At 46.7% G+C, this 25,405-nt stretch overlaps 1 protein-coding gene across 1 annotated transcript in view; it reads right to left on the bottom strand.

Annotated features, from left to right (window-relative positions):
- Positions 1–3,886: 3,886 nt before the first annotated feature.
- The window catches only part of LOC114229623 (complement C3-like), a 46,323-nt gene continuing 24,804 nt past the window's right edge, over positions 3,887–25,405 (bottom strand). The window contains exons 22-41 of the mRNA XM_054716905.1: positions 17,838–17,904; positions 17,657–17,743; positions 16,761–16,964; positions 16,220–16,295; positions 15,759–15,918; positions 14,722–14,820; positions 12,758–12,914; positions 11,106–11,269; positions 9,436–9,594; positions 9,231–9,290; positions 9,026–9,113; positions 8,862–8,913; positions 7,171–7,258; positions 6,973–7,065; positions 5,758–5,863; positions 5,463–5,552; positions 5,163–5,246; positions 4,366–4,449; positions 4,140–4,275; positions 3,887–4,051 (exon numbers count right to left, since the gene is read on the bottom strand). Coding sequence (XP_054572880.1) covers positions 3,910–4,051; positions 4,140–4,275; positions 4,366–4,449; positions 5,163–5,246; positions 5,463–5,552; positions 5,758–5,863; positions 6,973–7,065; positions 7,171–7,258; positions 8,862–8,913; positions 9,026–9,113; positions 9,231–9,290; positions 9,436–9,594; positions 11,106–11,269; positions 12,758–12,914; positions 14,722–14,820; positions 15,759–15,918; positions 16,220–16,295; positions 16,761–16,964; positions 17,657–17,743; positions 17,838–17,904 — 2,196 coding nt within the window. The 3' untranslated portion in view covers positions 3,887–3,909. The remainder of the gene's footprint in view (positions 4,052–4,139; positions 4,276–4,365; positions 4,450–5,162; positions 5,247–5,462; positions 5,553–5,757; positions 5,864–6,972; positions 7,066–7,170; positions 7,259–8,861; positions 8,914–9,025; positions 9,114–9,230; positions 9,291–9,435; positions 9,595–11,105; positions 11,270–12,757; positions 12,915–14,721; positions 14,821–15,758; positions 15,919–16,219; positions 16,296–16,760; positions 16,965–17,656; positions 17,744–17,837; positions 17,905–25,405) is intronic.

Below are 25,405 nucleotides of genomic sequence, written 5' to 3'. Positions count from 1 at the left end.
TGAAATCAATAAAAATATATTTACAAAATTAAAAAATATATAAAATCTTCCAATGGCCTCCCATGGAGCTTATTAGTAAAAATAAGCAGGCCAAATCCAGTGGACCTCCTGCTTCTGTACAGCTACAGGAGCAGTTCAGGGATGGGACTTTAGTGAGCTGTAGAGACACAGCTGGGTGTTCTCCTCTGCCCCTAAATCCCACTCTGCCTCCTTGACCAGCAGCCCACACGTGACCACTGTCGATGCTCTGTGATGGTCACACTGATCACCCCAACATGTTGGAATGTCCTCTGTTTGTGACTGAGTGCGTGAATCTCATTCTGGGTGTGGGTGACTCAACATGTCACCTTGTGCCTGGCCAGTGATCCAGATGAGAGAGCTGGGCCTTTAAGGGACAGGCTGGCTGAGATCTGGAGCACAGAGAGAAACTGGCCTTGGAGGTCACCACCACTCTTGCCCCTGCTTAGATTGCCAAGCCTCAGATTGATCACTCCTCATCCAGAGAATATCGCCAGCAGTGGGCCTCAAGTCATGCTATCACTCCAGTGGCCCATCCCAAGCAAACAGGGCATGGCAGGGTGGAAGTGCCTGAATAATAGCATCCATTTTACCTCTCACCCCTCAAAGCCTGAGATATTGACTATCTTGCCCTTTAGAGAAAAAACTTGCCATCCCCTGAGCTTAGACACTAAGTGGGTGTCACTATCTTGAAGCCATTGTGACCTTGCTCACCTTGCAACAGGTATGTCAGGGCCTTTGCATGTATTGTTCCCTCTGCCTGAAACAGTCTTTCCCACGTCCTCCTTGTCATCTATGTCTTTACTCAAGAACCCCCTTCACAGAAGACTTCCCTGTCTATCTGCATTAGGCAGGGGTTTCTGTATCAGATTTATATCTATATTTAATCTGTACCATCTATCTATTTGTATACGGGGAGACAGAGAAACAGAGGTTTATTTTAAGGAGTTGGCTCATGCAATTGTGTGGCTCGGCAAGTTCGAAAACTCCAGTGGGCTTAAAATTTAATTGAGTTGATGCAGCATTTAGTCTGAAGGCTAGAAACTCAGGCAGAATTTCAACACTGCTGTCTTGAATTCCTTTTTCTTCAGGAAACCTGATATTTTTTGGTCTTCATCCCTTCAATTGATTGGGTGAGACACACCCACATTATCAAAGGTAAACTGGTTTTTCAAATATATGTATATTTATTTATTTATTTCAGAGAGAAAGGGAGGAGAAATAAATAGAAACATCAATGATGAGAATTATTGATCAGCTGCCTCCCGCACCCCCCTACTGGGAATTGAGCTGCATGTGTCTTGACTGGAATCAAGCTGTGACTTCCTGGTTCAAAGGGCAATGCCCAAGCACTGAGCCACACTGACTGGGCTAAGATAAACTGCTTTTAAAGTCAACTGACAATAGATGTAAATCCCGTTTTTAAAATACCTTCCTAGCTACATTTAGCTGGTGTTTCACCAAACAGCTGGTCTCCACGGCCTGGCTAAGTTCACACAGGACATGATCCATCCCTCATGTAAAGGACCTTTACTGGTGGCCCCATCACAGGCAGGCCTGCTCAGGTTGCCCTGCTCTCCTTTCCTCGCTGTCTGAAATCAACCCTCTGCTGTCTTCAGAATGTTCACAGCTTAGAACCATAGGTGTTCAAGCAACACCAAACCCCAGGTGTTAAAGAAATGAGGACAATGGACTCAGGGCAGGAGAAAGGGGAAAGAGGCAAGAAAAGAAATGAGAAGATGAACATCGGGGGAGCGGGCAGCAGGCCGATGTCAGCTGGGACACCTAGTGAGTGATGAGGGTCTTCCCTCCATAGAAGTCTCTGGCAAGTGGGGGCTGGAGGAAGCAGGGCTGGGCTGTGAATGTGTTCCCCCACAATCCTGGAACTGGGAGGTGGTTTCTAGGACCAGGGGCTCTAGGGCCAGGGGGCTGTGCTGGGGTGACTTCCAGGCTGTAGGGTTTTTTCCATGAAGACCTGATCCAGAACCCTGTGCTTGGGTCTCACCCTCAACAGTCTTCGAGGATCTAGAGCAGGCATCCTCAAACTACGGCCCGCGGGCCACATGCGGGTGTTTTTGCCATTTTGTTTTTTTACCTCAAAATAAGATATGCAGTGTGCATAGAAATTTGTTCATAGTTTTTTTAAAACTATAGTCCAGCCCTCCAACGGTCTGAGGGACAGTGAACTGGCCCCCTGTTTAAAAAGTTTGAGGACCCCTGGTCTAGAGACTAGATGAGGCCTTTGGAGTTCCAGTTTCACTTTGCAACCAGTAGTTCCACTCAGCCTGGTGGCTGTCATCCCCATCCCCCGCCTCTCAGTTCTGGTGATGCTGTGACCCCAACAGCCCCAGCACTCTCTCCTCAACTGCTGACTCTTGCCTTCCCCTCACTCACTCAGGATCCCCCAATGGAAATATCACCCTGCATGCCCCTTACTGCCCCCTCCTGGGCACAGCCTCCTCACTGGTTCCTACAGAAGCCTCTAGGAGTCTACTCAGGCCCATCTAGAAAGTGGTTACTGGAAGGGTGAGCCTAGAGAACAAAAGGGAATGCAGGTGAGAATGCCATTGGAGATAGTGAGCTGTGAATGAAGAATATGAGAACAGAGGAGGCTGCAGGTGAGGATGCAGGTGAGAAAGGAGAGGATACTATAAGATTATGATGCTGAAGAGGACATAGGTTAAGATGCAGAAGGTGCAGGTGAAAAGGCACGTAACTGAGTAGGTAGAATGTAGGTAAGGATGCTGATAAGAAGACAGGAAGAGATCCAGATTAGGATTTAAAGATGCAGGTGAGGTTCACGATGAGGATTCAGGGGGAAAGACAGGTGAAAATATAAGTAAAGATACAGGTAAGTTTACGGACAGACATGTAGGTGGGGGGCCAGGTGAGGATGCAAAAATGCAGGTGGTAGTAGTCAAGGATGCAGGGATGAGAGGAGGTACAGATTCCAATGAGAATGTGGAAAATATTCTGGATGCAGTAAGAAGTCAAGTAAGCAAGTAGGTGAGAACCCAGGTGAGGGGGCAGGGAGCTGCAGGTGAGGATGGTGAGGGCATCAGTGCACAGGAAAGAATGCAAGATTCTTGGGGATTTCAAGTAAGGATGGAGCTCAGATGCAGGTGAGGCAGCTAGGGACCATAACTGTCGCTTTCCCTCTGGCACAGACCTCCAGACTTTGGGAGATCACACGGAATACAACTTATGGATGAAAAAGAAAAAAAGGCCACATGCTAACCTGACTAGTTCAGGGAAGACCTGCATGGCAGTTTTGCAAACTCAAAGACGTAAAGTAGCCACATAGGATAGTCTGAAATGAAACCTTTAACTAAAAGCAGTTGATAGTGAATAGTCATGTCCTAGGCCAGTATAATCCCTGACAAAGGTCCATTTTTACCTTAAATGAGTCTATTGTCTTTTTACATCTACGATAATATATTATGGGAATGTCAAAATAATTTCCCTTTTCCCCGGCCTCCTGAAAGTATAAGCACCACTCTGCCGAGACCAGAAATTCCCTCATTGTTATGGAGTTAATTGTTGACTGTTAACTATCTTGCACCGACTTAAGTAAAAGAAGTGTTTGTCTATCATTTTACTTTTTATCCAATCCCAGAGGTTTCCCTGCTTTGCTTTCTCCCACCTCCCTTATCTATCACTCATGGATTTCATATAAACCACTTATGTCTCCTGCTTTGGCTGGAAAGTATACAACAAGGTGAAAAACGGCCATTTGCTGGAGCATTATCCCAATACCCAATACGATGAGATCCTGCTTCCCTGCAATTGTGGACAGTTTGGCTCAAATAAACTCACAAAAATTCTTTGCAGCTTTCAATGTTTTTATGTTAACAAACTGAAGCTTTATTAGGGGAGGGGCCCTAGGAGGGCTCAGTTGGGACAACCAAAGACGACCATGCTCTCTGTGAAGCTGGCCAGGTCCCTGCACAGCTTCTTGTTCTCATCGTCTTGGCACTCGTCTGCTTCAGGCCACAGCTCTACCCAGGTGTCCTTCCCAATGATGTACTTGATGCTGGGGAGGAGGGACACATGGCAGGTCAGGAAGGGGTCCTGGAAGGTGGGGTGGGGCAAATACACGCATGTGCAGAGTGGGCACTCACTTGGATTTCTCTCCCCACAGGTCCGAGGAGAGGCCCCACATGAGGTAGTGTTTCCCCTCCTGCATCTTCAGGGCTGCTCTGCACTTGACGTGGCTGATGAACCTGCGCTCCTGTTCAGGCTGCACCTCGTCGGTGCCTGGAGGGGAGAGAAGGACGCTGAGCTGGGGTGGAGGAGGCAGGAGAAGGGAGGGGAAGGCAGCAAGACAGAAGGCAGCCCAGGGCTGACCTGATTTGATGATCTGCTTGATGACCATTATGTACTCGTCAAAATCATCCGACAGCTCCTTTCTGAGCAGGCTGGTCTTGTACACTGTGGAAAAGGGGACAGGGGTGGGGGGCGTGTAGGAGGGCCAGCATGGGTCATGGGCAGGCTTGACAGCAGGGCAGCCTACCTTCAAGGTACCTGGGCACATGGCTTCCCAAGCAGCCACATGCAGCCACACAGGGTCATATAACCACCATCTCACATAGTCACCCACAGCCATGTGCACAGTTATAGCTGCCCACAACTCATCCCATACACAAGGACAGTTACTCCTGTCCACTGTCACCTGAAAGCACCATCTCCTACACACAGCCACATATGGTCACTCACAACCCCATCTCACACATAGTCACCTACTGCCATGCACAGAATTATAGCCACTCACAATTCATCATATACACAGGGACAGCTATGCCTATCCACTGTCACCATCTCACACAATCATAGCTATTTATAGCCACACTCTCACAGACACACACAACCACATCTACTCACAACCACATTTTTTCACACTCTTGCACATACCCAGCCTAGTCATAATCATGATTCCCCAGCAATCATGGCCTCTAGTAACACACACACTAGTCACCCACAACCATAGCCCGAAACACATGAACCTGTGGCCACTCACAGCCAGTCACACACACAACCATGACCACACCTGCCATCACATTGTCTCACCCACACAACCACAGCCACACACACCATCACTCACACACATTCACACTTGTACTTGTGTCTCTCCACCCCCTCCTCACCATAGTCCACTCCTGGCTCGCAGGCCTTGTCCAGCCGGTCTTCTGGGGTGACCTGGTCCTCTGAATGGTGCATGAAGCAGCTCTCTGCGGGGTGGGTGGGCAGGGGACATGATATAAGCTCCACTTCTCACCCAGGACCCACCACCCATGCGTGTGGTCAGCCCCAGGCCCATCCCTCTTGGTGTCCCCTGGGTGTGGGCTTTTGGGGCTGCTTACATCAACATTGTGGAAAGGGGTGGGGTGTAGGGGAAGGGTATCAAGTGGGCCTGGCCTGCCACTTCCTGGCTCCTGTGCACCCACCCTCAGCACAGCGGCATATTTCATTGTGGCAGATTTTGCTCAGCAGTCCATCTTCCTTCTCTGGGTGGTAGAACCGGGTACAAGTCTCATCTGTGGGCAGAGGGGGTGGGAGGTGTCAGAGAGCTAAGGCCTCCACCCAAGTTCATGCCTGTGGGGCTCAGGTTCCCAACTCCAGTCCCTCAGACCTGGAGATGCTAGGTCCTGGACCCTGGGACTCCCAGGTTCCCAATCACCAAACCCTGGGACCCCATCTTATAGAACCTTGGGACCCTCAGGCCCGAGGTTGGCTGCTCACCCAGGTTGTAATAGGAGTACACCTTGACTGCCCCTGGCTGGATAAGCCCCACATTAAAGTATTGGTGAACTTTGAAGGAAATACAGTCCTCTTGATCGTGTGAGATCTGGGAAAAGGAGGAGGTAAGTCAGTGGGGTGACATGGGAGAGAGTCTAGCATAAGGAGAAATGGGGGACCAAGGAGGGATCTGCGTGGAGAGTATGGGTGGGGTTGAGGAATGGCAAAGATTGAGCAGGTCAACAAATCTGTTTTCCTTTTCTCCAAGGCTCATGGCTAGATTATACTTCTCAGCCTCCCTTTCCATTTGGTGTGACCATGAATTTGAATTCTGGCCAATGAATTGCTATCTCTGCCCCTATAAACATCCCATGGTTATCAATACTGCACTGTGTATTTGAAAGCTGCTAAGATAGTAAATCTTAAAAAAATTTTTTTTATTGATTTCAGAAAGGAAGGGTGAAGAAGAGAGAGATAGAAACATCAATGATGAGAGAGCATCACTAATTGGCTGCCTCCTGCACACCCCACACGTGGGACTGAGCTCGCAACCTAGGCATGTACCCCTGACTGGAATTGAACCTGGGACCCTTCAGTCCCAGGCTGACACTCTTTCCACTGAGCCAAACTGGCCAGGGCATAAGATAGTAAATCTTAAAAGTTCTCTCCACACACACACACACACACATACACACACACACACACGTTATAACTGTGAGGTGGTATATGTGCTAACTAAACTTACTCATCCCATACACAAGGACAGTTACTCCTGTCCACTGTCACCTGCAAGCACCATCTACATATATCTAATCATTAGATTGTATACCTCAAACTTACACAGTGTTATATACCAATTATATCGCAATAAAGCTGGGAAAACAAATGAGAAAGAAAAAAGAAAGGAAGAAAAACAGACATGTATGTATATGTGATAGACATGTACTAGTATATTTGGAGGTAATTGCTAACAATTAATGAATCTGGGTAAAGGGTATATGGAACTTTTTATACTGTTCTACAGTTTCTCTGTAAAGTTGGAATTATATAAAAAAATTAAAAGTACAAAAATTAAAACACTTAAAAAACCCATCTCATGCACAACCAATCCTCTTTTCTTCTAGAAGGAATGGATCAAGCAGAGGACTCTAAGACAAAGACCAATAGAGAAGGAAAATGCCAGCCACATATGTGTCAAGGTCCCAATGGAAGCCTCACCTTGTTCAGGTAGATGATGAGGGTGTTCTTGTTGGAGAAGGCCTTGTTGTCCAACTCGAACTTCGAGATGTACCTGTCAGTGCCACTGCTCAGCTGGAGGAGGGAAGAGCTTGTGAAAATCCCTTCCTTCCCTCAGCCTCTTCCAGACCCCAGGCTCCTTCCCCCTAATCCTAGCCCCTGAGCCCAGGATTTTCACACCTGCTTGAGGTCAGCAGTGTCGGGAGCAAAGCCAGTCATCATGGATATATCCAGGATGGACATAATGGCATCATGGTCTCCCAGGTACCTGGATGGGGCACAGAGAGAGGGTTTGAGTCCCAGGTGGGACAAGGGGGTCTGATCAGTGACTGAGGATTCTGGTTCCCACACAGCAGCACAGAGGATGTCAGATCTTAGGAAACACCCCCCATAAGGGGAATAAAGGAAAGGTGTGTAATGGTTAAGGTGATGAACTGCTCAGCCTCTAAAGCCCAACTACATGGGTTCACATCCCAGCTCTATGTGACATTTGATGAGTCACTTCACCTCTTTTGGCCTCAGTTTTTCTAGAAAATGAAGACAAGAGTACAGCAGGTCTCGCTTTGCTTGATTCCATTATCACTGTCTCAGTAATACCAGTCCCTCAGCAACATGGTCTAATTCCAGTACCACAATATATTAATGACAAATCTAATTGCCAGCTCTTCAGTCCACCTATCACTAGGTGATGAGCATTACAATCAATGACCAATCATTCTTTCAAAGTCTGTCAGTGATGGGTCACTGAGCACCCATCATTCAAGCCACGTGTGTGGCTGTGTTACTTCCTTCTCTCTCGGTAAAAAAAACAACCATGTGAGATTTTACGAAAATGGAGAATTGAAAGGGAATCACCAGCAAAGATGAAAGTGCAGAACAGAAATGAGAGTGGTAACACCGGGAGTGAAATTTCAGCAGCACCTAAATGGAGCCAGAGAAGAAACAGCAGATGGAGGCAATGTGGACCTGCTGCCCTTGGAGAGATCATCATGGGGCCAGAGGCACTTAGTGAAGGCAAGGGCATCAACATCAATGAAGAAAGTGGCTGTGGCCAAAAATGATGTCCCGGAGGAAGTGACACTGACAAAACACTTCACCGTGAAGGAACTCTTAAATACCTGGTGACAACGAAAGCTCAGAGGATTACATGTGGGAAGTTGCCCTAAACTTAGAAGGGAACATGACACTTCACAGCGTCACAGAGCAGATGTGACTCCATATCGTAAGTGCTACAGAGAAGAAAGGAGGCACTGTTCAAACTGCAGGGCTTTGGATAAGTGCTTCACAAAAAATCAAAACCAACTTCAATCTCAATGTTCTGATGTTTTAAATTACAGTGTACTAAACAAATACTCGTCTCAACTATACTTTTCATTACTCTATACTTTTATAACTGGCAATATGAGAGTTTTCCATGTTGTGATAAAAAAAAAAAAAAGTAAGCCTGGCCAGTGTGGCTCAACCAGGAAGTCAAAGTTTGATTCCCAGTCAGGGCACAAGCCCTGGTTGAGGGCTCTATCCCCAGTAGGAGGCAGCCAATCAATTATTCTCATCATTGATGTTTATATCTCTCTCCCCCTCTCCCTTCCTCCCTGAAAGAAATAAAAATTTAAAAATAATAATAATGTAAAATTCCTGTAACACTTGTAATCTCCCTCGTTGATTATCAATATCACTTTTCATAGTCTCAGCTTATGTGGTCACAGCTAGTCTCACACCACCATGCCGTGCTGTCTACCTCCTGGAGGGTCAGCACAGCACTACGCACACAACACATTCCCAGAGAGTGGTAGGTACCTCGGATGTTATTTACAGGAAGTCTTGCTAGAGAGAGGGATGAGCGAGATGAACCCCAGTGACCCATCTCTTACCTGGCACAGATGTCGAGGTACATGGTGCGTGTGGCTTCCTGAGGCTTCTTTGCTAGAAACACAGAAGATAGAAGGATGGCGGGCTGGGTACTGATTCAGGAGCTGGGAAGACACTAGAATGGCAGTGTGGGAAGGTTGACAGATAGGGTCTTTATTCCTTCTACCTTCAGGGGCTGGTCGCAGGGTAACACTGAGGCTGAACTTATTGCAAGTGGTTCTGCCTTTGATCTTGGCGTGGTACGATGTCACCACCTGGAGAGATGGGAGGAGAGATGAGGTGTCAGCAAACTTGACTTGGGAAGGAGATGGTCCCTCTGGGGCAGCGGGGCTGAGAGAAGGTGGTGAGCAGGTGTGGGCTCTGGTCCTTACCGACAAGGTGCCTTGTCCTTTCCCTTTAGCTGTTAATGTGAAGTTCTCATTTTCCTTGGTCTGCAGGGAGTGGGGAGAGAAGAGAAGGTATTTGGAGCCAAGCCTTCCCCCGGCTGCAATGGTCACCAGCCCTCCCTCCTGCCTCCTGCAGACTCTGACTGGCATGGAGGATGAGAGCGAGGAGGGTTTGGCCAAGTATCTGTACCGTTTCTGATCTCAGGAGGCTAGCGGATTCCCAGAGGATGCGGTGTGTGACTGCAGAGCTGCGGCTGGGCAGGTTAATGGACACATCCAGATTCAGATCCTCATGGTCAGGGACATCCCTCTGGTATTGGGCCAAGGCTTGGAACACCATGAAAGTGGCCTAGAACCCATGAGAGAAAAAGAAGGTCATTTGAGAGACTAAGAAAGCAGTCAGAACCTCTTGGGGAATGAAAAGTTTCAGCTTCGAGCTGGGACACTGAGACTGTGGCCTAAAATGCACCAGAGGGGGTGAGGATAAGAATGGGGGTTGTTATATACTGAGGACATGTTCTAGAACTCTCTCAGTGAGAAAGGCTCAGTCTAGGGCTTGCTGACACTAAGACTGTGACCTAGAAGGGACCAGAGGGCACAACACTAAGACTGGGAGTCATGAGACACTGAGGAAATCTAGAATTCTCCAAGGGACAGAGGCTTACACCAGAGTGTGGAGACACTGAGCATGTCTAGATACACAAGAAAGTGCAGGCGTAAGACTGGAGGTCTAATATGCCTAGCCCATGGACACTGGCAATAATGTAGAGAACACTTGGGGGTGGGTATGGGCTGGGAGGAGAAGGGAAATGGGGGTGGGGGGATATATGTGTAATCCTATCAACAATAAAAATATATTAAAAAATAAATACAATTAAAACATGCCAACAGCTGCTACCAAAAAAATAAAAAAATTAACTGAAGTTCTAGCATCACTGAAAATGTCGTCTAGACCCATCCAGAGAATAGTCTAACAAAGGGGTTTAGAGACACTGAGAATGTATCTAGAGTCCATTTGTTAGTAAATAATAAAATTGGAACCTGGGAACACTGAGCATATAATGTAGAATCTAAAAGTGACACTGAGCCCTGGTCAGGTGGCTCAGTTGGTTGGATCATTGTCTCATGCATCAAAAGGTTGCAGATTCCACCCCAGTTCAGGATACTTACGGGAAGCAATCCATTGATATTTCTCTCTCACATCAATGTGTTGTTTTTTTCTCTCTCCCTTCCTCTCTCTCTCAACCAATAAACATCATTGGATGAGGATGTTTTTAAAAAATCTGAGAATACCACCAGAGAGAAAGGGGATCAAACTGAAGCCTGAGGTTGCTAGACTTGAGGTTACTGAAACTATGGACTAGAACCCAGCTGGAAGAGAGCAGACTTTGATAATACTCTAGAAAACTGAGAACATGGTCTAGAACCCACAGTAAGACAAGGTAACAATGGCAGTCTCATGGAACTGAGTGCATGGTCGAAACCCGCCAGAGGGAGAGATGGACTTCATGATTCCCTATAATAATTGAGAATTGGTCTAGAACCCACCAGAGGAACAGGATAAGATGGGAGGCCTGGTGGAACTGAAAACATGATCTAGAACCCATCAGAGAGAGGCTCACCCCTGAACCTGGGCATTGAGAACATCATCTGGACACCCGGAGGGAAAGGGAGTCTCAAAATGCAGCTTGAGGCATCCAGAATTTAGTCTAGAATCCATAGACAGATTTGTAACAAAAACCTGATTTCTCAACTTCATTCCAATCAACTGCCTCTCTTGGTCTCAGCATCTTATCAGGGAGGCCAGTCAGGCCAGAGGAGGTAAGGATGCATTTGCCTGGGGGATGTGGGACCACTTGCCTGGGTGGAGCCATAGCCACCTCCGTAGTATCTCTGCTCATTGAGCCAGCGCACGACAGGAGGTACAGAGTCAAAGTCTTTGAGCAGCAGCAGAGCCAACAGGGCATAGGATGTGGCCTCCACACTGTGGAGCCTTTGGCCAGGCTCCTCCCAGCGGTTCTTATCTACAAGAGAGAACACCAGCCCCCATGCTCACTCTCTGTCCAGCCTGGAAGTAGTTCAGAGAAAGCTCAGAAAAGAAGACTTGTACGAGACCTCTTGGTGCTCAGGTATCCTGGCCCACATTTGTGGCTTTCAGTCTGCTGGTTCCTGCCTTACTCTCTTCCCTCATCAACCTCACTCTTTCATTTGAATTCTGAACTGCAGCCCCTCTGACCTATGGGAGCAGATTCCCTAAGTTTGCCATGCTTATTCTTATTTCTGAGACTTTGCATATCCTGTTCTCCTGTCTTGAAGCACCTTTTCCTCCACCTACCCCTGGTTATTCTTATCCACCCGCACAATGCGGCTTCAATGGCACCCAAGACAGAGTGAGACCCTTCCTTCTGCCTCTTAAAGCATCCTGTGCTTCTCCTGTCCCAGCACTATGACGCTCTACAGAAATCTATTAACTCATTTCTTTCCTCAACTGGAACGTGGGGCCATGATGGCAGGGGCTGTGCCATATTCACTGTGATGTCCCAAGTGCCTAAGAAAGTACTCATGACAGAGACTGTCTCCAAGAACCATTCCCTTCTCTTCCTGGGCACAGAGTTGGACTACATCTCCCAGAGGCCTTTGCAGGTAGGTCTGGCCACATAATTGAGCTCTGGCTAATGAAATGTGTAGGGCCATTGATGGGGCCCCTTCCATGGCTGGTCTACCTCCCTTGCACAGTCTTCCTGACTGTTTCCCCTTCTGCTTTAAGAGAAGGGATTTCGAGGCCCTGAGGTGGCAGAGACATGAGAAGATAGAGCCTGGATCCCTGCATCACTGTATAGAGGAGGGCTGTCCACCAACTTGGGACCCCCACACTGCGCTGTTTCTTATACAGCAAGACACCAACTTCTCTGTGTGAAACTACTTCAGTACACACTCAGATATGTTACAGAGGTGAGCATAAACCTGATAAGGTGTCATCACTTGAATCAGTGACTAAGTGCTCACGAGGTGCTACTTATTGTGCTAAAATTCCTACGTCATTCTCTTATCTAATCCTAATAACCCTTGAAATAATGGTAATGTTATTAATAATACTAAAGGCAATAACAACATCAGTGACAGATCTCTTACTATGTGCTAGACCTTCTACCCGCATTGCTCATTTAATCTTCCCACCAATCTTGTGATGTCGGTATCGTTTTATACACAATGTCCATAGAGGTTAAGTGGATTGTAGAAGATCACACAGTGAGAATGTAGATGAGGGTGATTTGATTTTGAACTTGAATCTGTCTGATGTCAGAGCCCATGTCCTTGCTCCTGTGTCATAGCAAGTACTCAAAAATACTTGTTGAATCATGCAATGGACCTTTTGTGTCACTTACAATGAGGACTTTTCACACCCAGACCCACTCATCCCAGATAAGCTTGGAACCATGCGACCCCATTTAAGATGGCTACCCTCAACCCAAGCCACGTATCTCTCTTTACCCCGCTAGGCTGCCTCTCACCTGTGGCTGCTTTCAGAAATGTGTCGAGGAGAGGGCCCTCCAGCTTGCCCAACTGGGCCAGGGCATAGCCAGCAATGGCCACAGCATATGGTCTCTTCAAGTTCCTGTAGTGTGCTTGAAGGAAGTCTCCGGCCTTATTGATGCTGCCCCCAAGGCTCTATGAGAAAAAGATTGGGTACTCTGGTCAGGTGGGCACTGCTGTCCCAGAGAGCTGGCAAGGATCACATAATCACCACTTCCTGGGCACAATGTTTCTGGCTTGGTACATATTTGTCTTGGATCTGTCTATTTTTAAGCGTTCCTCAGACAGTTTAGCCACTGTGCACTGCTCTGTTACTGAGTACCTATCATGTTCCTGGTGCCTTCTGTATGCCAATGGTGTGCTAGTAAATCCTATCTAATAAAAGAGTAATATGCAAATTGACTATCACTCCAACACACAAGATGGCTGCCCCCATGTGGTCAAAGATGGCTGCCCCCATGTGGACACAAGATGGCCACCACAAGATGGCCAGCAGGGGAGGGCAGGTGGGAGGGACCAAGCCTGCAAGGGAGGGCAGCTGGGGGGGGACCAGGCCTGTAGGGGAGGGCAGTTAGAGGTGACCAGGCTTGCAGGGGAGGGCAGTTAGGGGCAATCAGGCTGGCAGGGGAGCAATCAGGCATCAATCAGGCTGGCAGGTTAGTGGGTAGGGGGTGATCAGGCTGGCAGGCAGAAGTGGTTAGGGGCAATCATGAAGGCAGGCAGGCAAGCTGTTGGGAGCCAGCAGACCTGGATTGTGAGAGGGATGTCCAACTGCCCATTTAGGCCCGATCCTACAGGCAGTCGGACATCCCTTGTGGGGCCCCAGATTGGAGAGGTTGCAGGCTGGGCTGAGTGACACCCACCCCCTCGTGCACGAATTTCATGCACCAGGCTTCTAGTATTTAATAACCAGTTGTCTAGTCAGTGCAGGGGTGAGGGTTCTGGGAGCTGGTTTATCGATTGCCAATAACTGTGGTGTAAATACTTCCACCATGGACAATTTCAAGCTACCAATGTGACATACCTTAACACAGAGTGGAAAAGAGATGGCCCAAATAAGCACCCAGGGTTAGCACACCACTGGGTCCACCTATTATCTAATCATCTTCATCACTGTAGCTAACACATGTGTCAGTCACATATCCACTCATTTTATCTCAAAATCCTATGAGGTCGGTTTATTTTCATCATCATCTCTACTGCACAGAGGAGAATACTGAGACCCATGAGATGAGGTGCAGAGGCAGATATGCTTTGTAGAGTTTGCTGATTTTTATAGTGTAAATACATCCATGGCTGATTTCAGCCTACCAGCATGGAGTCACTGGCTGTAGAACTGGGAAGAGATTATAAAGTATGTCCACCATATAGGTAAGACAGACACAAATAACCTCAAGTGCATGGATAATGATAAAAGGTAGTAAAATAAGAAGTGATGAATTTTTAGTGTTTATTACCTTTGTTGTTGTTGTTTTTTCTTAATTGATTTGCCTCACCCTGTGTCTTTATATAATGTAGCTTACACGTGTGTTACATCTAGAACTCAGAGAGTCCTAAAAAATACAAAAATTATTATACCCATTTTACACACTGAGTTTCAGTAATGGGATGTCCCTAAAGGCAATGATCTAAATGTATGACCCAGTGCCCTAGAGCTGTCTCTTTTCTATCATAATATCTTTCAATTCTGCAAGGATTGAAACAAGGTTCCTCTGGCCTTAAAGGTCACAGCCTTTCTCTTCTCCCTCTCTTTTCTGGGGTCCTGAGGAGGGAGAAGCAGCTGGTGAAGTTGGGATCCTGGAGTTCCCCACTTGGAAAGCTAAAGGTCAAACAAACCACTCTCAAAACCCCAGGACTAAGCAGATGCCTCAATTATAGAACCTCCACGATGGCTGTGCCTAGGGAGGAGAGGACGGGGGTGGGGTGGGGCGGAAACACTTACGTTGACCTGTCCCTCGCAAATGTCTTTAGCCTCCTGCAGCGCGATGAGAATGAAGGCTGTGAGGGTCACATCTTTCTCCTCAGCATCATTCAAGCCACCCTAGAATGTGGAGCAGGAAGTAAGGATGGGGTCACCTGTGTGCCCCTCATTCCAACCACCCCCCTGTAGGATCAGTGGGGCAGGGCAGGGCAGGGGTGGATCTCTCCACAGTGTCTCACAGGAGGGCCATACTCTAGAAGTCATTCACTCACTCACTCATTCTGTAAATGTTGCTGGTGTTGTGGGTAAGATGGCTCCAGCCCTCATGGAGCTCCCCATCTTATGGGAGGCAGGCATGAGCCAACCAGCTCATCAACAGATATATCATTACTAACTGATGAGTGCTGGGCAGTGAGAATGGATAGTGGGGGTGTGTCTATGTTAGGGAAGTTGGAAAGGTGTCTCTGAGGGATGACAGGTGGAGCCACAATCTGAAGAGTGAGTAGGACTCAACTCTCAAAGAGGGCAGTGGGAACATGCCAGGCAGTGGGAACAGCATGTGCAAAGGCCCTGTGCCCGGGAGCAAGGCGCCAGGCAGTACAGATGGAGTGTGGAGAGGGAAGTTTGTGAGGCCGTGGTTCGCTCATTTGAGCACACGTCAGCATTACCTGGAGTCAGGGCTTATTAAAACCCCAATTCCTAGGCCCCACCCCCAAAGTTTCTGATTTGTGCATCTGGGATCCAGCCCAAGAATGTCCATTTCTAACAAACTTGCAGCTGATGCTGATGCTGTTGGCCTGGAGACCAGAGTTTGAGAACCACAATTCTAAGGACTTCCCAAGTGTTTTTCAAAGCAATGGGGGCCTAGGGAACTTTCATTTTGCACTGGACTCTGAGGTCTCTGGTTTTTGCAAAGAAGTGACTATCGTGGCTCCTTTATTTCTCTGTCCATCCCACGCTGGGGATTGGGGAAATGGCAGACGGAGCCTGTCTCCTGTCCATGCTGGGGCACTCAGGCACTCCTCTCCCCCAGCCTGCCCTGAATCCCGGCCTCTTACAGTCATTGCTGGTTGTCCCACGGGCGAATCCTCCTGGAAGACTCCATCAGGCTTCTGCTTCTCCAGGATCAGCCACTTGACAGCCCCACAGATGACTTGGGAGTCGATGGCGATGAGGTTGGTGGCCAGAGAGAAGACCTTGACCACGTAGGCTGTCAGCCTGGGGGTGGGCACAGAGCATGAGCCAACTGGCTCTGGATCCAGAGACTGCCATCCCAGCCAAACAAGGAGCAGAGAGGGGCGGGCCTGCTCAGGTGTGCCTTGTTTCCCGTGTCAGGTCTCAGGATCCAATGTTGCTTGTAGGCAGTGCTTAGTGACTGCCTCAGCTAGTGGGAACCTTGACTTTGATGGAGGAGGGGTACAGAGGCACAGGGCAGTGTGGGGGAGGCCAGCCTATATCACCACAGGCCAGGACCCAGGCCCTGCTGTGGGTATGCAGGGCCAAGGATGGGCAGGCTCACCAGGTGCTGGACTTCACATGAAGGAAGGCCGCAAAGGCATTGTTGGGTTGTCTGTAGGTCAGTTGCCGCGTGTACCCTGCAAGGAAGAGAAAAGCGTCACTGGAGGAGCGAGGGCTGAGTGGAGGCAGTGGCTGGTGTGAATATGCCAGGAAGGAGAGAGGCTTAGAGAGGGAACAAAGATTCTGTGAAAGGGAAGGTGAGGTTCAGAGAGGAAAGAGAGGGCTCAGGACCAGGAGGAATGTCTGGAGGGGAGGGGAGCTTATTGGGTGGAGGGACACTGAAAGGGTGCAGGGATCAGAGAGAGGAGAGGTAAGTGCTTCTCAGAGGAGAGGGGGTTCAGAGAGAGAAGGGCTCTCAGGGGGGTTCAGCGGGAGAAGGAACTCCGAGGGACCAGGGTCTCAAAGAGGGGAGAGCAGGAGGTCTCAGAGAAGGGGTGGGGTCTCAAGACGGGGTGGGGCTTCAAGGGGGTGAGCCCAAGAGGAGAAAAGAGCTCATAGAGGGGCCTCAGAGTTGGGGCCTCCAACAGGGGAAGGGGACATACCCTTCTTGATGAGTTCCAGGGCCTTCTGCCGCTTGTCAAGGCCAAACTTGTCCCACTGCTCGGTGTGGTCCAGGTAGTGCACCGCGATGACCGTGGGCGTCATGTGGATCATGTTCTGCTCTCCACAGCCCCCGGGTGTCACAATGAGGTGCCCCAGCCGCTGCGCATCGATGGCGTCCTCTGCCATCTGGGCCACTGGGGTCCCTGCAGCCAGGAGGAAGGATGGCGTTCAGGCAAGGAGACCCACTGTGGGGTGAAGAGGGCCGGGGCTGCGCCAGCCTTCCCAGGCTCCAACCAGCCAGGGCCAAAGAGTCAGGGAGTCAGGGACAGCTGGCGGCTGGAGGCATGTGACTGCGGGGGGCCAGGGCGGTTGTCCCCGGGTCCTCATGCTCCACCAGTGGTAACATAATTCCAGGATCAATGGTCATGAATACGTCTATCATGCTTAATGCCATTTGCCAAGCTCCCTTCTAAGAGAACACTATATAGTATCTCGTTTAACTTCCACAACAACCCTTCGAAACAGGCACCACTATTTGCCTTCATCACAGATCAGGAAACTAAGAGTCTCTACCCCAAATCTAAGAGCTCAGAGGTTGCAAGGTGCTTTGCTAGCTCCTTCCTGTGCCTTCTCGCCCCAGTCCTCTATCCTGGGCAATTAGTTCCAGAATTTCTGTTCTTGAACTCTACCATTTCTCATTTAAGTTTCTTTACCAGCAGAAGCTAAGAACTTCCTGGAGCCTTCTGCGAACACACCAAGAAGGGGCGGTTCCAGCACACGAGGAGAGAAGCGCCATGATTCAATATTCCCGGAAGTCGATGGAACCGGGCACCTTTTTGGGGTCATGGCTCCCACACCTTCCCGGACCCCATGTGTTGGACCAAGGGCATCTCACCCTGCAGGAGGATCTTGGTTTCAGACTCTGTGTCAGGGACTTGGTCACTGAGGTCTGCAGCCTTGACCTCCACTCGCTGCACACCGTCTGTGGTGGAATGGGAGACACCCTTGGCACCAGCCTCCTTTCACCAGACCCTGCACACCACCCAGGCCTCACCCCCACTCCTGCGCTGACTCACTCTGGCCCAGGTGTTGTGGATCCAGTGTCCTAACGGCCACAGTTTTGTTCATTCTGATTCCTTCAGGCTGGACAGTGTTGAGGGAAGGGGGAGTTGGGTGAATAAAAGGACAGACAGAGACACAGCTGGTCAGCAGGGCACTGTTCTGGGGATTACTGTAGCCTAGATGGCATCTGCCAGTCTTAGCTGTGTGACTGGGAGCCAGTTACTTAACCTCTCTGTGTCTCAGCTTCCTTCCTTTTAGGGAGGAGGCAATACAAGCACCTACCTCAGACCGTGGTATGATTTAATAACAATATTGTCAATTAATAATAATAAAACAACAAAGCCTTTAGAAACCTTCCTATGTGCCTAGAAGCTTTCTTTATTCTGGTTAACTCATTTAATCTTTATAATAAGGTACCACTATTATTATTCCCATTTTAAAGGTGGGATAACTGGCCCGGGTCAGTATGGTTCAGCTGGTTGGCCATTGCCCTATACACAGAAAGATTGCCGGTTTGATTCCAGATCAGGGCACATGCCCAGTTTTTGGGCTTGATCCCGGTAGAAGGCATGCAGGAAGCAGCCGATGGATGTAGCACGCTCACATTAATGTTTCTCTCTCTCTCTCTCTCTCTCTCTCCCTCTCTCTCTCTCTCTCTCTCTCTCTCTCTCTCTCTCTCTCTCTCCTTTGCTCTCTCTCTCAAACTCAACAAAAAGTCTTAAAACAAAACAAAACACATAAACTTATAATGAAGGGGCCAGAGCCACACAGCCAGTAGAATAGAACTGGAATATGAGCCTGGTAGTCTGGCTCTAGGTCTGTTTTCAACCCAGTGCCTCTCAATGGGTTAAATAAAATTTTAAAAAATTTAAAAAAATTAAATTAAAAATATAATGCAATAATTAATTTAAAATAAGTGAAATAAAATAAATACAAAAGGAAACACATTAAATTAAAATTTTAATCAATTAATTAATACTTGTTTTAATCCCTACCTGAGGATATTTTTATTGATTTTTAGACAGAGAGGAAAGGAGAGAAAGAGAGATATTGATGTGAGAGAGAAACTTTGGTTGCCTCTGGTATGCACCCTGACTGGGGATAGAACTTGCAACCTGGGTATCTGCCCTGACCAGGAATCGAACACACAACCCTTCGGTGCATGAGATGATGCTCTATCAGGGGTCCTCAAACTTTTAAAACATGGGGCCAGTTCACTGTCCCTCAGAGAGAAGGAGGGGAGTCGGAGAGTGTGGCACACATTCCACATATGCGCACTGCGGGCCGGGGATAAGTCGGCTGCTAAGCCGGACAGGCAGCGGCGACAAAAACACCCAGCAGGCCGGATAAATGTCCTTGGTGGGCCGCATGTGGCCCGCGGGCCGTAGTTTGAGGACTCCTGTAACTACATGGGCCAGGGCTAAAATTAATTTTTTAAACAAATGATTTAAATAAATCATAAAATAAATGACTGTGGACCGAAGATGGCGACCGGCAGGAAGGTAGGGAGAGAGAGAGTGTGAGTGAGGAACCCACAGAGGAGAGTGTAGACGTGTGTGGTGTGTGTGTGTATGAGCTAGGGTCAGTTAGATTCTGCAGGTCTTCCAAGGGGCTGCCTAACCGGGCAGTCCTAGACGGCGGATCCCCGCGCACAAAGCGGACACTTCTCGGCGGCTGGTGCGGACGCGGAGACCACACCATCTTGAGAAACAGAGCTGCCTGAGACTCGGATCCTGGCTTCTGACACAAACCAGGACACTGCAGCCACTGGGGACAGAGAACTGCTATCACAGCTTCAGACCAACAAACAACAAGAATCCAGACTTCCCGGCAGAATTCCATGAGTCAAAGAGCCTATCCCCCTTCCCGCAGGCGCGCAGACAGCGCCATTTTAACTGATAGACCCGCCCCTCGCCCAAGCCGCAGAACTTTGCACAGGGACTCGCTCCCCCTCAGGGAATTTGGCGCGCACGCGGGACAGAAGCAGCTCCCTGTTGGGGAAATCTGTCAGTGCACACAGAGGGCTCCCCTTCGGAGAATTAGGGGGAATTTGGCTTGCGGGTCACAGCTCCCCTTTCGGGGAATCTTAGTGCTTGCACAGAGGGGCTTCCCCTTTGGGGAATTTGGCGCGCAGGACGGACTCCGCCCCCCTTCCAGGACTCCGGTAGAGTGCACGGAGCCAGCTCACCTTCAGGAAATTAAGAGTTGCGCCCTAGCCGATTTGGCTCAGTAGAGAGAGCACACACAGGACACAGCTCCACTTCAGGGAATTTGGCACGCCGGACACAGCTGCCTGGGATCCCTGACTCACAGCGCATTCACACTAAGAGCCAGCGACCCCAATTGTTGGTGCATGCACACACAGGGACCCTGATTCTCAACGAGAAACCACACAAGGCAACAGAGACTCTGACACTCGAGTCTTGGTGCAGAAACAGGGAAACTCTGACTCCTGGCACATGCTAAGGATCTCATTTTCGGCACATACCAACAATGTGGTGCAGACAGGGCCCCTGATTCTAAGTGTGCACACGAGACCACACGGAACACTGGGGACACTGACCCTGGGCAAGTCTGGTTCCCACCAACCAAAGGCAGCCACACGTCCTAGTGTCAGAGCACTTCAGTGAAACTCGGGTGGAGCGAAGTCCCCACAGCACACGACCCAGGTCCACGCAAATGGAAGCTTGAGCTTTCTGGTGATAGCCAGAATGGGGAAACAAAATAACTCACAGAGGAAAGAAAATGTGGAGTCGCCAAGAAAGGAAATCAGTGAAACTGAAGCTTGCGACATGACCGAAAAGGAGTTTAGAGTAATGGTCATGGAATTTATACATCGGATGGATGAGAAAATCAACAACTTATGCAAGAATCAGGAAGAAATGAAAAGTGATATAGCTACAATCAAAAACACCATGGAAAGTTTCAACAGCAGACTACAAGAAGCAGAGGACCGAATTAGTGAGTTAGAAGATCAGGTACAGAAACAAGCTCAATCTGAACAGCAATTGGAGAAAAGAATTAAAAAGCAGGAGGAAAGCCTAAGGGAGCTTTGGGACAAAATGAAACGAAGTAACATACGTGTAATAGGGCTGCCAGAAGGACAAGAAGAGCAGCAGGGATTAGAAAATCTATTTGAAGAAATAATGACAGAAAACTTCCCGGATATGGGAAAGATAAAAGTTACACAAGTACAGAGAGTCCCAAGCAGGATCAATCCCAAAAGACCCACACCAAGACATGTCATAATTTCAATGGCAAATATAAATGATAAAGAGAGAATCTTAAAGGCGGCAAGAGAGAGACAGAGAGTTACCTACAAAGGAACACCCATCAGATTGTCAAATGATTACTCAACAGAAACACAACAAGCTAGAAGTGAATGGAAGGAGGTATACAAAGTGTTGCAAAGCAAAGGACTGAATCCAAGAATACTATATCCAGCAAGACTATCAATCAAAATTGAAGGGGAAATCAGGAGCTTTGCAGTCAAAAAAAGGCTCAAGGAGTTTATCACCACCAAACCAGCAATGCAAGAATTGCTAAAGGGAATACTGTAAAAAGAAGAAATAAACAGGTAAGAAGGAATACAGACACAAAAATAGATATGACTACAAACAAATACCTTTCAGTAATAACTTTAAATGTAAACAGACTAAATGCTCCAATCAAAAGATATCGAGTAGCTGAATGGATAAAAAAACACGACCCATATATATGCTGTCTACAAGAGACCCACCTCAGAACAAGAGACTCACACAGATTGAAAGTGAAGGGATGGAAAAATATCTTTCAGGCAAATGGAGATGAAAAAAAAGCTGGGGTAGCAATACTTATATCTGACAAAATAGACCTCAAAGTAAATGCCATAACAAGAGATAAAGAAGGCCACTTCATAATACTAAAGGGAGAAATCCAACAAGAAGAAATAATTCTGGTAAACATATATGCTCCCAATATAGGAGCACCCAAATACATAAAAAAACTCCTGGAGGATTTCAAGGGAAAGATTAATAGCATAACAATCATAGTAGATTTTAATACCCCACTATCACCACTGGACAAATCCTCTAAACAAAAAATCAGCAAAGAAACAGCAATCCTAAATGAATCACTAGACCAGATGGAATTAATTGACATCTTCAGAACATTTCACCCCAAAGCCACAGAATATACATTCTTCTCATGTGCACATGGGTCATTTTCAAAGATAGACCATATGCTGGGTCACAGGCAAAGTCTCTTCAAATTCAAGAAGATAGAAATTATATCAAGCATCTTCTCAGATCACAGTGGCATAAAACTGGAAATCAACTACAATAAATACAATCCAAAGAAATCAAACACGTGGAGACTAAACAGCATGCTATTAAACAAGGACTGGGTCACCAGAGAGATCAAGGAAGAAATAAAAAACATCATGGCAACAAATGACAATGAAAACACAACAATCCAAAATCTATGGGACACAGTGAAAGCAGTCTTGAGAGGGAAGTTCATAGCTCTACAAGCCTATTGCAAAAAAACAAGAAACAACGGTAATAAATTACTTAACCCTACAACTCAAAGAGCTAGAAAAAGAGCAGCAAGAAAAGCCCAGTGTAACCAGAAGGAAGGAAATAACAAAGATCAGAGCGGAGATAAATGACATAGAGACCAAAGAAACAATACAAAAGATCAACAAAACCAAGAGCTGGTTCTTTGAAAGGATAAACAAGATTGATGGACCTCTAGCCAGGCTCACCAAGAAGCAAAGAGAGAGGACCCAAATAAACAAAATCAGAAATGGAAGAGGTGAAATAACAACAGACCCCGCTGAGCTACAAAGGATTGTTACAAAATACTACGAACAACTCTATTCCAACAAACTAGACAACCTGGAGGAAATGGACATATTCCTAGAAAAATATAACCTTCCAAAAATCAATCAAGAAGAATCTAAAGAGCTCAATAGGCCAATAACTATGGACGAAATTGAAGCAGTCATCAAAAAGCTTCCGGCAAACAAAAGCCTGGGGCCTGATGGCTTCACAGGAGAGTTTTACCAAACATTCAAGGAAGAATTAAAACCTATCCTCCTCAGACTATTCCAAAAAATTCAAGAAGAAGGAACACTTCCAAGCTCCTTCTCTGAAGCCAGCATCACCCTAATACCAAAACCAGATAAAGACAACACAATGAAAGAGAATTACAGACCAATATCCCTCATGAACATAGATGCCAAAATCCTCAACAAAATTCTAGCAAATCGGCTCCAGCAGTACATCAGAAAGATCATACACCATGACCAAGTAGGATTTATCCCAGGAATGCAAGGATGGTACAATATCCGCAAATCAATAAACGTGATACATCACATAAACAAATTGAGAGATAAAAATCACATAGTCATATCAATTGATGCAGAAAAAGCATTTGACAAAATCCAACACCCTTTCTTGATAAAAACTCTCAACAAGGTGGGAATAGAAGGCTCATACCTCAACATAATAAAAGCTATATATGATAAACCCACAGCAAACATCATACTCAATGGACAAAAACTAAAAACATTTCCCCTAAGAACAGGAACAAGACAGGGATGCCCACTCTCACTACTCCTGTTTGACATAGTACTGGAAGTATTAGCCATTGCAATTAGACAAGAAGAAGAAATAAAAGGCATCCAAATTGGAAAAGAACAAGTAAAGCTGTCTTTATTTGCAGACGACATGATATTGTACATAAAAAATTCGAAAGACTCCGTCAAAAAACTAATAGACTTAATAAATTAATTCGGCAATGTAGCAGGATACAAAATTAACGCCAAGAAATCTATGGCCTTTCTATACACCAATAGTGAACTTACAGACAGAGAGACTAAAAAGGCAATCCCATTTACCATCGCACCAAAAAAATTAAGATACCTAGGAATAAACTTAACTAAGGAGGTAAAAGACCTATACACGGAAAACTACAGGACACTGAAAAAAGAGTTAGAGGAAGATGTAAACAGATGGAAGAACATACCATATTCTGGATTGGTAGAATCAACATCATTAAAATGTCCATACTACCCAAAGCAATCTATAGATTCAATGCACTCCCCATTAAAATACCAATGGCATATTTCACAGACCTTGAAAGAACTCTCCAAAAATTCATCTGGAATAAAAAAAGACCCCGAATAGCCACAGCAATCCTGAGAAAGAAGAATAAAGTAGGAGGGATCTCAATACCAGATTTCAAGCTGTATTACAAAGCCACTGTTCTCAAAACAGCCTGGTACTGGCACAAGAACAGACATATAGATCAATGGAACAGAATAGAGAATCCAGATATTGACCCAAACCACTATGCTCAATTAATATTTGACAAAGGAAGCATGAACATACAATGGAGTCAAGACAGTCTCTTCAATAAATGGTGTTGGGAAAATTGGACAGATACATGCAAAAAAATGAAGCTTGATCACCAACTTATGCCATACACAAAAATAAACTCAAAATGGATACAGGACTTAAACATAAGACGGGAAACCATAAAAATACTAGAGCAATCCACAGGCAGCAAAATCTCAGACATATGCCAAAAGAAATTCTTCACTGACACTGCCCCTAGGGCAATGGAAGCTAAAGAGAAAATTAACAAATGGGACTACATCAAAATAAAAAGCTTTTTCACAGCAAAAGAAACCATCAACAAAACAACAAGAAGGCCTACTGCATGGGAGAACATATTTGCAAATGGCATCACTGATAAAAGTTTAATCTCCAACATCTACAGGCAGCTTATACAACTTAATAAAAGGAAGATAAACGATCCAATAAAAAAATGGGCAACGGACCTAAATAGAATCTTTTCAAAAGAAGACAGAAGGAAGGCCAAGAGACACATGAAAACATGCTCAACATCACTAATTATCCGAGAGATGCAAATCGAAACAACAATGTGGTACCATCTCACACCTGTCAGAATGGCTATCATCAACAAATCAACAAACGACAAGTGTTGGCGAGGATGCGGAGATAAAGGAACCCTCGTGCACTGCTGGTGGGAATGCAGACTGGTGCAGCCACTGTGGAGAACAGTATGGAGTTTCCTCAAAAAACTGAAAATGGAACTCCCATTTGACCCAGTAATCCCACTCCTGGGAATATATCCGAAGAAACTAGAAACACCAATCAGAAAGGATATATGCACCCCTATGTTCATAGCAGCACAATTCACCATAGCTAAGATTTGGAAACAGCCTAGGTGCCCGTCAGCAGATGACTGGATCAGAAAACTGTGGTACATCTACACAATGGAATACTATGCTGCCATAAAAAAGAAGGAATTCTCATCATTTGCAGCAACCTGGATGGAATTGGAGAACATTATGTTAAGTGAAATAAGCCAGTCAATGAAAGAAAAATACCACATGATCTCACTCATTTATGGATAATAAAGAACATTATAAATTTGAACAAAAAGATAGATACAGAGACAGTAAAGCATCAAACAGACTGTCAAATTACAGGGGGAAAGTTAGGGAGAGGTGGGGGAGATAAGAGATCAATCAAAGGACTTGTATGCATGCATATAAGCATAACCAACGGAT

Source organism: Eptesicus fuscus, chromosome 6, assembly GCF_027574615.1.
Source record: "Eptesicus fuscus isolate TK198812 chromosome 6, DD_ASM_mEF_20220401, whole genome shotgun sequence".
In the NCBI taxonomy this organism is placed as follows: Eukaryota; Metazoa; Chordata; class Mammalia; order Chiroptera; family Vespertilionidae; genus Eptesicus; species Eptesicus fuscus.
Note: the sequence above shows the minus strand (reverse complement) of the source record. Positions and strands in the feature narration are given on the sequence as shown.